General features: G+C 32.4%; 3 protein-coding genes across 5 annotated transcripts; 1 reads left to right on the plus strand and 2 right to left on the minus strand.

Annotated features, from left to right (window-relative positions):
• Positions 1-4008: 4008 nt before the first annotated feature.
• On the plus strand, positions 4009-5764 carry LOC105777016 (RING-H2 finger protein ATL3). The gene has a single exon (XM_012600056.2). It carries the CDS (start codon positions 4611-4613, stop codon positions 5472-5474), a length of 864 nt encoding a protein of 287 aa, XP_012455510.1. The 5' UTR covers positions 4009-4610; the 3' UTR covers positions 5475-5764.
• Positions 5765-5853: 89 nt separating this feature from the next.
• LOC105777018 (uncharacterized) lies at positions 5854-7183 on the minus strand. The gene is made up of 3 exons (XM_012600061.2): positions 7034-7183; positions 6774-6860; positions 5854-6551 (listed from the first exon to the last, which is right to left on the minus strand). Exons 1-3 carry the CDS (start codon positions 7088-7090, stop codon positions 6147-6149), a joined length of 549 nt encoding a protein of 182 aa, XP_012455515.1. The 5' UTR covers positions 7091-7183; the 3' UTR covers positions 5854-6146.
• A 905-nt stretch (positions 7184-8088) lies between these two features.
• On the minus strand, positions 8089-12235 carry LOC105777017 (ubiquitin-conjugating enzyme E2 34-like). Of its 3 annotated transcripts, none has more exons than XM_012600057.2 (10): positions 12091-12235; positions 11332-11398; positions 10752-10806; positions 9953-9991; positions 9743-9806; positions 9587-9648; positions 9457-9496; positions 9299-9326; positions 9086-9177; positions 8089-8646 (listed from the first exon to the last, which is right to left on the minus strand). In XM_012600057.2, exons 2-10 carry the CDS (start codon positions 11386-11388, stop codon positions 8391-8393), a joined length of 693 nt encoding a protein of 230 aa, XP_012455511.1. In that variant the 5' UTR covers positions 11389-11398; positions 12091-12235; the 3' UTR covers positions 8089-8390. The 3 variants fall into 3 exon arrangements, with proteins under 3 accessions (XP_012455511.1, XP_012455513.1, XP_052478699.1); XM_012600059.2 differs by having other exon boundaries at positions 11332-11390; positions 12091-12227; XM_052622739.1 differs by lacking the exon at positions 12091-12235 and adding an exon at positions 11986-12008.
• Positions 12236-13299: the final 1064 nt, after the last annotated feature.

Consider the following 13299-nt stretch of genomic DNA (forward strand, 5'->3'; position numbering starts at 1 on the left):
TAAAGAATTTGAAGTTCTCAATTAAAGAGCTAGTACAAAAATGCTAGAAGGTAAAGCGGGGGCATGGTAAAAAAGTTTGCTCGAAAACGAATTGAGCCAATGCGATATATTTTCTTATTAAAATCACGACTTAAGCTAAGTCTTTGAAAGTTGAACTTGTGTATGTTAAAATTTTTGAGTTTTAGAGATGTTTTTTTACGAAGCAATAAAACTTCTTCGACAAAGACTCAAGTACTATTAGGGAGAATGTGTAAATCATTAAGACGTCGTCATCAAGTTTCGAAATGCTTAAATTTTGAGAGAGTCATGCCATGGCTATAACTAAGGCGCTTCTTGGGAGGCAACCCAAGTCTTTAGTTTTTTATTTCCTTTTATTATTTACTTATTTTTATTTTTTATTTTTTTTTAGATTGGCGAATCATTTTATTTTATTTTTATCTTTTATTTTAATTTGTTTTTATGAAGGTACGAAGGTTGTTGATGATATAATTCCATGATAATAAGTTGAAGTGCGACTACAAAGAAGAGAAATGAAGGACTTGTTCCGTTGGAGCGAAATTTATTTTCGTTTGAGCGAAACTAGGCAAAGAGTTTGCTAATTTTTACACATACCCGACCTTTACCAGCAGCCACCGTCACCTCCAGCAACCACCGGCGCCCCTTTCAGCTGCATAGAACCAGTGCACCTCTTCCAACTGCCACCTTGCTCACTCTAAATTACACAACATTTACACATTTTGTTAATTTGGTCTTGAATTGAAAATTTAGTCTGCAACATTTGCATAGAATATATATACATTTAGTACTAAATTTGTTATCATACCAATAAAAATTATATGCAATTGAAGGAAAACATTAACACCATGGTTAATTGTCTATAATTGTTCACTTTCAAAATTAACGAGATTAAATTACTTCAATTTTTTTGAAGGGACCAATTTTCTTAATATTAAAATTGAGAAAAGTGTTTTACCTATATTTATAGGGTAAACTACAAAAATAGTCACTTTTATTTGCCTCAAATTACATTTTAGTCACTTATGTTATCGTTTTGTTACGAAGTGGTCACTCTACCGTTAAGCTCCGTTACCTCTCTTACGACAGTCCTATGTAGCAGTCCAAATGGATTTTAAATGCCAACTTGGATGTCCTATGTGGCAATCCAAATTAAATTTATTTAATTAAAAGCCTATTTTCATCCTAGCAACTGGACATCCAAGTTGGCATTTAAAACCCGTTTGGACTGTCACGTAGGACTGCCATTAGGGAGGTAACGGAGTTTAACAGTAGAGTGACCACTTTGTAACAAAACGATAACGCAAGTGACTAAAACGTAACATTTTAAACATAAGTGACTAAAATGTAATCTGAGGTAAATAAAAGTGATTATTTTTATAATTTACACATATTTAGATATAGTCAAAATTCAAGTTCAAGTACGGGGTATTAGGTTGGCTAAACTATTTTGATTTTGGTGCAGCCTAAGTTGAAAATCACCCCACCATACTTTTTATATTAAAAATCACCCCACCGTTTAAAACACCAATTGGTGGAGAAAAAAGAAGTCAAATTTAAATGGACTCCGAAGTTGAAAAATAGGTGCAAATTCAGCGGTATTTTCGCAGCAAAGCAATGAAGAATCCAAGGATTCGGTTCTCTTTTGAGAATTTGTGTTGAAACAAAAGTAACAAGGAAAGATTTTGCATAATTTACGTCACCCGTGAGCCTATACATAGACTTTTTAATTCCTCGTTACACATCAAAAGCTCTATGTTTGTGCAAAAATGGTGACAAAGCATGGGTACACTGCTCATTTTATGTCAAAAAACCCACTTGGTGATTCAGGTCATCCTATACTTAACTACAAACAACAACTATCCTACAGCTTCTAACTCCACTGCAATGTTAATGTAGTTCAAGATTCTCTAAGGGAAAAAGGAAAGATGAATTTATATATAATTAACTTTTAATCCGATACATTCTTAAGTAAGTGAAGAAATTGATAGGATTTAATTTGTTGATATAATTCGATGACAATGGCATGATGTTAAAAGTTCAATTTTTGTGCTTGTAAACTCTTTTACTCCTTCTCCCACTGTAATGTAAGGTTGGCTCAATTCCGCGGAGTACATGCCAACCTCATGCTTCATAACAACATAATCCAAGCCCCTTTTTCCTTTTCCTTGACCTCCAACCGTCATATAAAGGGTGGGTTGACTCCCTACTGCACCATGGGTTTCTCCACACTCTTGTGCAGTGATTCACACCATAATTTTTTTTCATTTGTTCATACCATCAATATTTAGAGATGTCTTTCTAATTTTAATATTCATAATCTCATATTTATACATAGAAAAATATTATTTACTTACCTGGGATTTTCTTCTTGGATGTATTTCTCCAAGGTTAGTACTGGTCTATATGCATGGTTTTTTAGCAGTAAATGCCACGACAAAAGTCTAAATTTTCACCTATAAAATATTTGTACCTTTTTTATTTATTTATTTAAAACCACAGAAGCTATTTTCACCTTTATTTGCCTCCCATTGTTACAAGTTCAATGGTTGGCAATAAGCTTGTGTTTGGATCTTCCCCCACTTTTTATATCCTCCATTCCCATTGCTATGATGAAATGGAATTTGATTCTAGATACATTACTTCCTACATTAAATTTAATCATTAAAAAATAATAAAACTTTATTCATCAATTCCCAATTTCACAGTGCATACAAACATTAATTTTGGACATATTTATCTCAATAGTTCACTATGAGCAGAGGCAAATTTAACAGGCTGACAGAGCTGCGACTTTTCTAAAATGGAAAATTGTTATTTAATTTTTTTTTTAAAAATTTAAAATTTAAAATTAGTGAAGGTAAATTTGTACTTTGGTCTCCCTAAAATTAAAAAAATTGATTTAATCTTTTAAAAATGATAAAGATATAGATTATAAAAAATTAAAATTTCATTCGACCCCTTGAAAAATTGTTCTGCCTTTGCCCCTGACTATGAGGCCTAAAGATGATGAGTTATAAAAATCACCGGAAAGTTCTTATACTCTACTTACAAAGATCAGACCAGTGAGATGAGTACTTACATAATCACCAATCACAAGCAAAAAAATATTTTTAAAATAATATCTTGAATGCATCGTAATAAAATTTTTAAAAGTTTATAATTATAATATAAGAAAATTTACCAATAAAGGTTAGATAAATGTTAGATGCATTGTAAGGCATATTGAATTTTAAAGCGAGAATACGGATTTAAACACTAGTAATGAACCATGATTCCGGATATGAATTTGGTAAAATTGTCTCTTTGACATTGACTTTTAGACCTTTGAATTTTAGAAAAGTTTAATTAATAAAAACTAATTTTTTCTATTCGGTTTTAGCTTTCACTATAAACTTTTAATTTCATCCTGATATGATATTAGATTGATTTTATTGAAGCATTATCACTAATTCAGTTGACTCATATAGTATAAATGAAAATTGTGAGGTGAAATGGTGGAAGGGAAGATGGGAGCAAGGTAGCTATTTCATCACCTAAAATATAAGCAAGTAAAGAAAAAAAATGAACCAAGTGGTCCAAAGTAGAAGCCTTCTCCCAGAAACTGGCTTTAGGTATGATGGTAAATTGACAAATGGAAGTGAAGATTGGAAATTTTATAGGTAGTGGTGGGCAAAAGACCCCCTCAAATGGCCATTGCAAATCTACTAATTGTGGTGGAAAATCTCATCTTTCTAGTTGAGTAGTTGATCGGCTCTGCTTCTAAACTACAAAATTTTTGGAAATTATTTCTTTTTTTTTTATTATTTTTCAGTTCAGCAACACCATAACAAGAAAAAAGGATTTGAGAAAAGTTTAAAACTTTGATTGTCATTTAGTGGCAAGAAATTCCTATAAAATGGGGATCAGAGCTTTGATAAGGGATGAGGGTTTACATTAATTTAAAGGAAGATCCTTTTTTTTTTAAAGAAAAAAAGGAAGAAGAAATGGTAGGATTACAAGTGTCCCATACACAGCTTATCATGTTAAAGGGCTATTAATAAAAGAGTCATAAAGTTGGACACCAAGAATCATCATCTTCTTCACTTCAGCTCAACCTCCTACTTTTTTGATCTCTTTCAAAGCAAAATACCTAAAAAGAATCTATATTTTTCCTTTGATTCTTTCAAGATTTTGAGGTCCCCAAAATAGTCATTTTCTTTTAGGGATCCTTCTTTGAATTCTCTTGCAAGCTTTTATATACATTATCTTGCTCCCTTTAAAACCCACCTCTTAAAATTTGTCTTCATTGCTTAAACAACATCTTGGTTTTCAGAATTTATTCCCATTTCTCATCTGGGGTTTCCCTCATTTCCTTCCATTTCTGTTTATTTCTTTGATTAATTTCTTTTGGTGTTGAATTTTAGTTGATTTAGGAGGAAAAAATTAGAGCTTTTCCCATTTGGGTATCCCTCATTTGCTTAAGAAAAAAAAACTCCCAGTTGAGTTCTGCAGTTTTAGACCGTTTCTCATTAAGCTAGTTGTCATTTATTTACCCATAAAAATTATAAAAATCTAATTTTTGCAAAATTTCTTTTCTTTTTTTTTTCAAAGCTATGGATAAGCCTGGGTTCTATGAATCAACAGCAGTGGCGATAACAGGGAAGATCATGGCCATTGGCATAATAGTTCTCTTCTTAGTGGTGATTTTTGTGCTTGGTCTTCATCTTTATGCTAAATGGTTTTGGTGGCGCAATGAAGAACCAACTTCCCATCCTTCACGCCGTAGCAGCAGACGCCGTTTCGTCTTTGCTCCAGGGCAAGACACTACTCATCCTCAACGTACAAGTAAAGGTCTTGATTCAACAATTATCGGTTCCCTCCCTGCGTTAATTTTCCGTCAAGACGAGTTTAAAGAAGGCCTTGAATGTGCGGTTTGTTTATGTGAGGTTATAGAAGGAGAGAAAGCTAGGCTGCTTCCTAAATGTAACCATGGTTTCCACGTTGATTGTATTGATATGTGGTTTCAATCACACTCGACTTGTCCTCTTTGTAGAAACCCCATTGTTATTGGGGGTGAGTTTGAGAATCCAAGTCATCTTGTTGATGAAACCAATGTTCAAGCTCATGTTCAGTCTCCAAATGATGGTTCAGGTTCTGGGTATTCAACAGATTCTCCTAGTTTCCCTACGAATGTGTTGTTTTGGGGTAATGACACGCAGGTTAGTAGCGGTAGTTCTTGTTTGGATGAGGGTTCTTCAGCATCATCCGCTTCTATTGGTTCCTCTGCCATGGCATCTACCAGTAGTAGGCAAGAAGGGATGTTGGTGATAGATGTTCCAATGAATGGAAATGAGAATCCACCAGAGGAAGAATCAAAGTCTGCAATGCCTACAAGATTAAGGTCTTTGAAGAGACTTTTAAGCAGGGAAAGAAGGGTAGCTCCTAATAGTTCAGGGAGTTGTTCAGTTGATGCTTGAAGTTTACCAAATAGATTGTTTTAAGTATTTGGAACTGATTTTCTTGAGCATGAAAATGGTTTGAGATAAGCAAATTGCACCCTTATCATCCTTGAAAACTGTGGGATTCTATTGGGAAACAACAGTTTTACTAATGATATAAGCTGCTGAAATAGACAAATGTTTGGAATGGTGATATGTCTGTCTTTGAAGAGGGGAAAGAATCTATCTTAATTCTTCACCTGCAAAATGTGTATAACAATGGCTTCTTTGGATTCTTGTAGTGTAAAGCTATTAATCCAATTCCGCAACTCTTTTGTTGCTTATTCTGCCTTATAATTTATGCTATTAGATTATTACTGATTATGTTAGATTTTCCAAATGTGCATTAGAATTGAACTGCAACAATAGGTGCTAGTATGGTGTAACCATCATTGAGTCTTTGAAGTTCAATGGCTACAAAAATCATTTTCCACAACTAGGAGAGCTGGTTCTAGTTACTACTTACAAAATCCTGCGTCAAATGTCCCACCATGTATCTTTTTTCAGAACTGAGATTCATATTGTTGAAAGATCCAACTACTTACCTCATTCAATGTCACAAAAGTTTCCTAGTTTTTTGCAGGTGGGGCAACATTTTTCTTGGCTAAACTAATGCAGAAACCCCGTGTCAAGTACACTCTATTTGATACACTATGTTACCAAATAAACAGGTCCATAGGTGTTGATATGATAAGGATCATTAGGCTGGTCAAGACTCATGTAAGGCACCTCATTCTCCATTTTCCTTGTGGGGGTGAAAAGGATGGAGACTGGCCCTGATGATGGACGCTGGTGCCGTGTTTTGATTCCCCTTGTGGTTCTACACAATGGGCCCGAACCATAACCTTTAGTTGGCTTGGAAGGATTAGGAACATGGACAGGATCCGAACCAGGTTTGCTCTTTCCGTTAATTTTCCACCATGAGAAGAGTGAAATCCTCCATGACTTCTTGCTCTTTTTCTCAGCTCCCAACCTTTTCTTCCCCACTTCCTCTGAACATGAAGATGACCGCTGCAAGTTTATGTCTCTTGCATGTTGTCTTGCTTCTTCTAGAAACTGATGGAGGAAAAGGGGTCGAAAGCCAAAACCGGATAAATGAACATATCACATAATTCCTTAACAGGAATTCTGATTTTGAAGCAAACAAGTCAAAACAAATTTGTTTCACAAAGAGGCAGCTTTGTTCATGGTTAAAAAGATCCTTGGAAGATGATTCACAAAGAGAAAAGTGGAAGAGAACCAAAAAAGAAAAAAAGAAAAAAGGGTTTGTGTATTTACCTGTGAAAAGTTCACCTGAGGATCAAATTCATAAGAACAATCACTTGTCTCATATTGCTGATGTGCTGGAGATTTGTTCATGGTTTCCTGTAAGTTATAAAAGAAATAAAAATTTAAGTTACAACATAAGCCTCATTAAAAGAAGAAAAAACGGAAAGGGCATTGGTTGATACAGATCATAAATGAATGCTATTCATATATGCAAGGAAATGAAAGGTGAAATGAGAAATGAAGGCAAATGATATCTTTTGAATTCCAACCACTTGGATGATTTCATCTAAGGCAAAAGGGTCCAACCACCAAACTTGAAACCCCATCAAACCCTTAAATTGGAGATTATGGAAATCCAAAAAGGTTTTGGTAGTTGAAATGACAGAAGCTTTTACATGTACACATTTCTTTTTGCTAAAACATTAGATGTATATATACATGAACTAACTAAACCCAAGTTCCAACTTTTATGTATATTTGGTATGTGTGAAGTATAGCAATGGGGTGGATAGCCAAGTGAATTCATTCCTTTGTATTATTAGTATTATTATTTTTTAATGGAAAACCAAAACTGATACTGCAAAACCAGCAGATATGTAGCCAGCTAACCAACTTTTTAACCAAAGAAGCAACATAAAAATTAAAAAAGAAAGATTGGAAAGGAATAATAATCATTATTTTGTGTTTGCTCAATTTAAACGTATTCATTAAGGCTGAGGTGAAGTGTTCTCCCTGAAATTTTAGGTAAGTTTCTGACACATATTCACATTTGATTGCACCATAAAACAGCTTTGACCGTTACAGGGCTTATTTATTTACAGAAAAAATAAAAATAAAAACTTGCCACCTGTATGAAGTTTCACTCACCATTTTAGCTGAAAATTTAAAGCATTCCCAGAGATTTTATTAGTGAAAACCATCCAAACGAAACTTAAAGAATCCAGTAAAGGAAGACGAAGCAAGAGATGAGGAGCGTGTTTTGTTCATACAAAAACGAAAAATGGACTGTATAATGATGATAGGGAAATACTGGTGTCAGTGTTTAACATAACAGGAGAGGAAGAAAAATGCTCCGTTGTTTCGAATTTTATTTTATCTTTTAATCCCAAGTTGTGCCTGCTTTGTAAAACAATATGCTCAAATTATCTTGTTCATATACTTGAATGAAGTGTGTGATTCAATTTTTGTGCTCAAAAAGTAAAAAATTAAATTTTCTTAATTGATAATATTTGTATTTTCCTTCAAATTTGGTCATCAATACACTCATTTAATCAATAAAATTTAATATGCAATGAGGAATAATTCGGTAAATATAGTGTGCTAATTTCAGAGTATAAAGAGGATAAAAGTATAAAAATTATGACAGTCGAACTAAAAATCGACCAACATTTCAAGCCATGTATTTTTTTCAATCTCACTCGTTAAATTACCAACACCAACTTCACATAGAAGAAATAATCAGTCAAGATCCAACTTACTCTCCTAGGAATCTTGTATCAAACTCCCCTATACATTGTTTTCAGAACATCACAACCCTAAGGAGCATTGAAAGAGGATTCCCTCAACTAGACACTGTATATATCACTAACCATAACCGAATTTTGCCGTGTTGTACCCCAGTTCATACTAAAGTTGAAGCAACGGCAATGCCATCACGATTCCAAAGACGGAAACTAGCAACAGCATCATCCATGTTGGGAACGGCTGTTTTCTTCTTGGAATGACTTTTTTAACATCTTCCCCCGAAGAGTCTACAAGTTTTTCCGTCTTGGGTTTTGAATTTTCTCCTTGAGGTGATTCAGGTGAGGAATGCTCTGAAATGAGCTGCTGCTGCTTCTTGTACCTATCGACATACTCTGGAAACAATTTTCTGAATGTCGGGCTGCCATAGAAAGACAGGTTGTGTTTCTCAATTTTGAAAAGGAATTCCCAAGAGAAGTTCAGAAAACAAAACTATGGCAATATTTTCCTCATACTAACCACACACAGTTTAAAATATAAATTGAAAAGAAAGAAAAAAGGGAAGTACAACTGGAAGTGTGCCAAGATCTAGCTAGAAGCAAATTACTAATGCAACTTAACACTTTTAACATCATGTGCAACTACTTAGCTAATAACAATGTAGAATTCAGCCAATGCTAGTAAATTTAGCTTCAAAAGCACAACATTAACAGGAGTGAAAGCACATTCATAGTAGCAGAAAATAGGTAAAACTAATTTGAAGAGCCCTAGATCCTCAAAAACAGAAAAATGGAAAGAAAAAAATCCACGCAGGCAAAGCAATAAACTTGCTCTTTTTTTGAAAATAATAATAAACTTACTTTTTACAATTAAAAGAAAGGGATGTTTTTGCCAGGCGTTGCTTCTCAGCAGCTGTAGTGTTTACACTGCCAGTGGTAGGACTGTTATCCATCTATAAAAGAAAAAGGCAGCTTGGGTTAAGGGCATATTCCCAATGCAAGCAAGTAGAACCTGCAGCTTATCAAAACTGCTATTTAAGTGAATTAAGAAACAAGAAAGACTCCAAGTCTCACCATGAAAGATAGAAGCCCTGTGAGTATGCTGCATTATAAAATAAAAAAGCATTTATCAACATTTGACAATTGTTTCACATGTCAAAATACTCTGTGACAAGTATAAGTGCTTGAAAATATGGCGCAGGAAAAAATGCAATTAGACTGAAATCCTGTACCTTGATACAGACCACATTGGATTCCAACTTTCTGGATGAACTGAAAAAGTACATGAACAAGGTTAAAAGGGAATCATTTATAAGGATATACATAAAAAGGAATATCTAAGTTAATCTTCAAAAGACTTACAATCACTCATGGACAAGCATATTTTCTTCTGTGTCATAAACCGTCCATTGGGGGTGATCATGCTACATGAAAGAAAATTTTAATTTGATGTCAGAAAGAGTTGTGTGTTTTCTATCATAAAGTTTGTAAAGATCAAAACCGCAAAAAACTACATACGTGATTCCAGGAGGTTTGTAGGGATACTCAGGAGGGAACTTGATCTTTCCATAGTAATATCCACCTTAGCAAATCAAATTAAAGGAAAAAGAAAAAAGAAAAGAAAGACAAGAAAAAGAACAAAGATAGCGGCATCATATAGCTGCTTCCAGACACAACAATGAGTGAGATAAAATCAATCACAAGCTATCATGGGATAAACTAGCCAACCTGCAAAAGGTGTTCCTTCACTCCCTTCCAGCACATAATCTGAAAGAGTGAAGCAGAAAAATTAGATGAAGTCCATAAAATCTACTACATCAGCACTATAACTTAGATAAAGAAGCTCAAATTAATTTAATCATAATCAACCAGGGCTGCAACCTCAATTCAGTGTAAAAAGACTAGCGAAGCTTGGATTACAAGTCCAACATTAGGAATAACTAGAAAACAAGCCGATTTTATCATTCAACTGCATGAGCATAAGAATAACATGCCATCTACTGATCATTATAATATCGGAACTCCCTTGCAAGAAAATTAACTAATCAAATTAAGGCCGACTTCAAATTCCATAAAGTCAATTTCTTGAAGTTTTAATTAGATATGTTTAAAATAAGATTATAAGACAACAGAGATTGGAGTCTAGCTCATTGTACAATTATTCCATAAGTCTGCTAAATGAACAAGTGCCTTTTGCACACTCAGGCACAAACTTACAGTCCACAACTTAGTGCCTTTTGCACACTCAGGCACAAACTTACAGTCCACAACTTAGCTAGCAGGAAGCTTTATAAACTTGAATCTCAACTGAGATCCCTATAAATAATTAAGCAACAGTTAGGTTAATATGAATCACTCTGATAGCTTGGGAAAACATGAAAACAATCATTTTCATTCTTTTATAAGGCTAAAATCTTAGGATAGCATGCGAATTCCTTGTTGTTATAGAAGATGATTTCACATTAGTATTAGAGTATATGGAGCTTTATCTAAAGAAAAGAGATAGAGGAAGATTCAATAAACTTACGCCATTCGAGAATGTCACTTGGGGATGGACGAGCAACAACATGAGAAACTGGTTCCTATAAGTTCATAGAATAACTGTTAAAATTATCTGAAAAAAAAATAGAATTAAGTTAAACTAATAACAATTTCACATTCTCGCATCAACATATTTTCTTATCGAATTTATTAATGAAGGGAGTGAAAAGATATCCAACTTTCTTTTTTGAAAAAAAAAAATTCAAAGTTAGTTAAGCATAATGCTGAACTGCTGATTGATATACCAAACAAAACAGATAATAGACTACCATATCATACAAAACTAAATTTCCAGTCCAATCACCACTGATGCAAGCTCTGCAGTAACAAGCCTCATGGACAGGGTAACAGAGACATAAATTTTCCTTTTATTCAAAAAAGGAGTATATAAATCACACAGACGTGAATACTTTGAAAATTGCACTGACAAGAATGACTGAAAGTTTAACTATATAATATTAACAAGACTTCTACAACAGCTAAGCATTTCCAGCATTCAGCAATTCATATAAAAAGCATGGGTAACAATAAAAGGAATTGCAGGAAATACAGAGAGAAAACAATACCTTACAAAGTGCTCTGTATTCTTTCTGAAGGCGCTTAATGCACGATTTCTCTGCCATTCCTTGAAACCTAAAAAGACAGTCTTAGCCACAACCAAATAAAACCCCACCCTCTGTTTTGTTCGTTCAACTTTTAAATTAAAACTATTTACTGACACAAAATAGAGGAAAAAAAACAAAAAAAAAGAACAAATAGTCAAACAGAAAACTATGCAATATATTCCACAACCATTTGACTAAAATCCTCTACCTAAAGATGCAAATAAGCAAGCAAATCGGCTTATTAAAAGAAACATGATCCAGTGAAATTATCGAGTAATCAAAGACCTCAAGAATCCAAAGCAACATACATTTGTAATTTTTCTTCTTAAGTTACTTTAATTTACAGCTGATTAATATAACAACAGAATTTATCCTAACTAAAATTTTACCTAAGGGTTCTAATTTTCATTTTTTTTTGTTTCTTATAAAAACAATAGTTTGAACTGGGAACAGAATTACCAGAACCGTAATCAATTAATAAACAGAGAAACTAATAAATTGATTGAATGACTAATTTCGATGATCAATTAAACTAAGTTTAACGTAAAAGTCTAAATCAGGATCTCCCTAATAAAACCTAACAAAAAAAATCAATAAAAAGGAGATCGATCTTACAATACCGGAATTCATACAATAAAGAAGTTTTAATAAATCATTCCAAAATCGAAAGTAAAAACGAAATTAAAGAGAACATTTTGTTCTTAAAAAATATAGAATTACCGGGGGAATGAGGTTATTTTATGGAATTAGAATAAGAAAAGGAACGATGAACAGAAGAGAGAGAGAGAGAGAGAGATTGGAAATTAATAAAAGAGTAAAAAATCTAACGGAGAGAGATGGCGAGAGGGGTCAGAGGGGACGGTTATTTTGACGCTCGTTATTGGCTTTTGCTTTATATGCTTGTACCGTAACGTACAATTACTGCTATTACTGTTATTTTGACGCGTCCAAAAATTGGATTATGTCTCCAAATATTGGAAAATGAGCTGTTCTGACTATCGATTTTAATTTAATAAGAGGATTTGAAATTATTAAAAATTATTAAAAATAAAATTTTAGTTGAAGTTTGCTTTTGGATTGATATATTATTTTAGCTTTGTAAAAAATATATTTTAGCTTTTTATTTAATTTTTTTATTTTTTAGTTCTTAAATTTATATTTTTAATCAAATCACCTCAAAATGAATAAAATTAATATTTTAAATTTTATGAATATGACATATATGTAAATTATTGTGTGAATGACATGTCAATATTTAATAGTTAAATAATTTTATATCTTATGCAATATAAATCAAATAGGATGGGAGTAAAATATACATATATGTAATTATTTGAAAAGAAAAATGACATTTTTTATTGAAAACATATTTTCTAAAAAATAAAAATAAAATTGATAAGATTTAAGGATCATATCTTAGATCAATCAAGTAATTATTATAAATACAAATAAGCAGATGAGAGGTTTTATATTTAACTTTTTTTTTTTTTTTTGAAGAATAACTTTTTTCTTTTTTTGTTTATTATAGCGTGGGTAATGGGGCATTAATAATATAAATATAAAGTGAAAAACAGATTAATTACTAGAATAAGTGATTTTAAATAGTAAAAATGGTGACGTCAATATAACCCGATTTATAAAATAATATTTTAATAAAAATAAAATAAAATATTTGAATTTAAAAGGGTGTTGCAAATTAGGGTAGCACCCCTTTTCAGTAGCCTTTTTTATATTTTCAATATAAATTTTATATTTTATTAATTTTATATTTATATTTTCTAATTTTTCTAATTTTATTTTATTTAATAAAAATGGTTAAGTTTTTTATTTTCATAATTTTATTTTTAATATTTTATCATTATAACTTTTAAATATAAAATATTAAAACTAAAAACTTAAATTTAAAAAAATAATTTACCGAAAATTTAC

Source organism: Gossypium raimondii, chromosome 10 (assembly GCF_025698545.1).
Source record: "Gossypium raimondii isolate GPD5lz chromosome 10, ASM2569854v1, whole genome shotgun sequence".
Taxonomy (NCBI): domain Eukaryota; kingdom Viridiplantae; phylum Streptophyta; class Magnoliopsida; order Malvales; family Malvaceae; genus Gossypium; species Gossypium raimondii.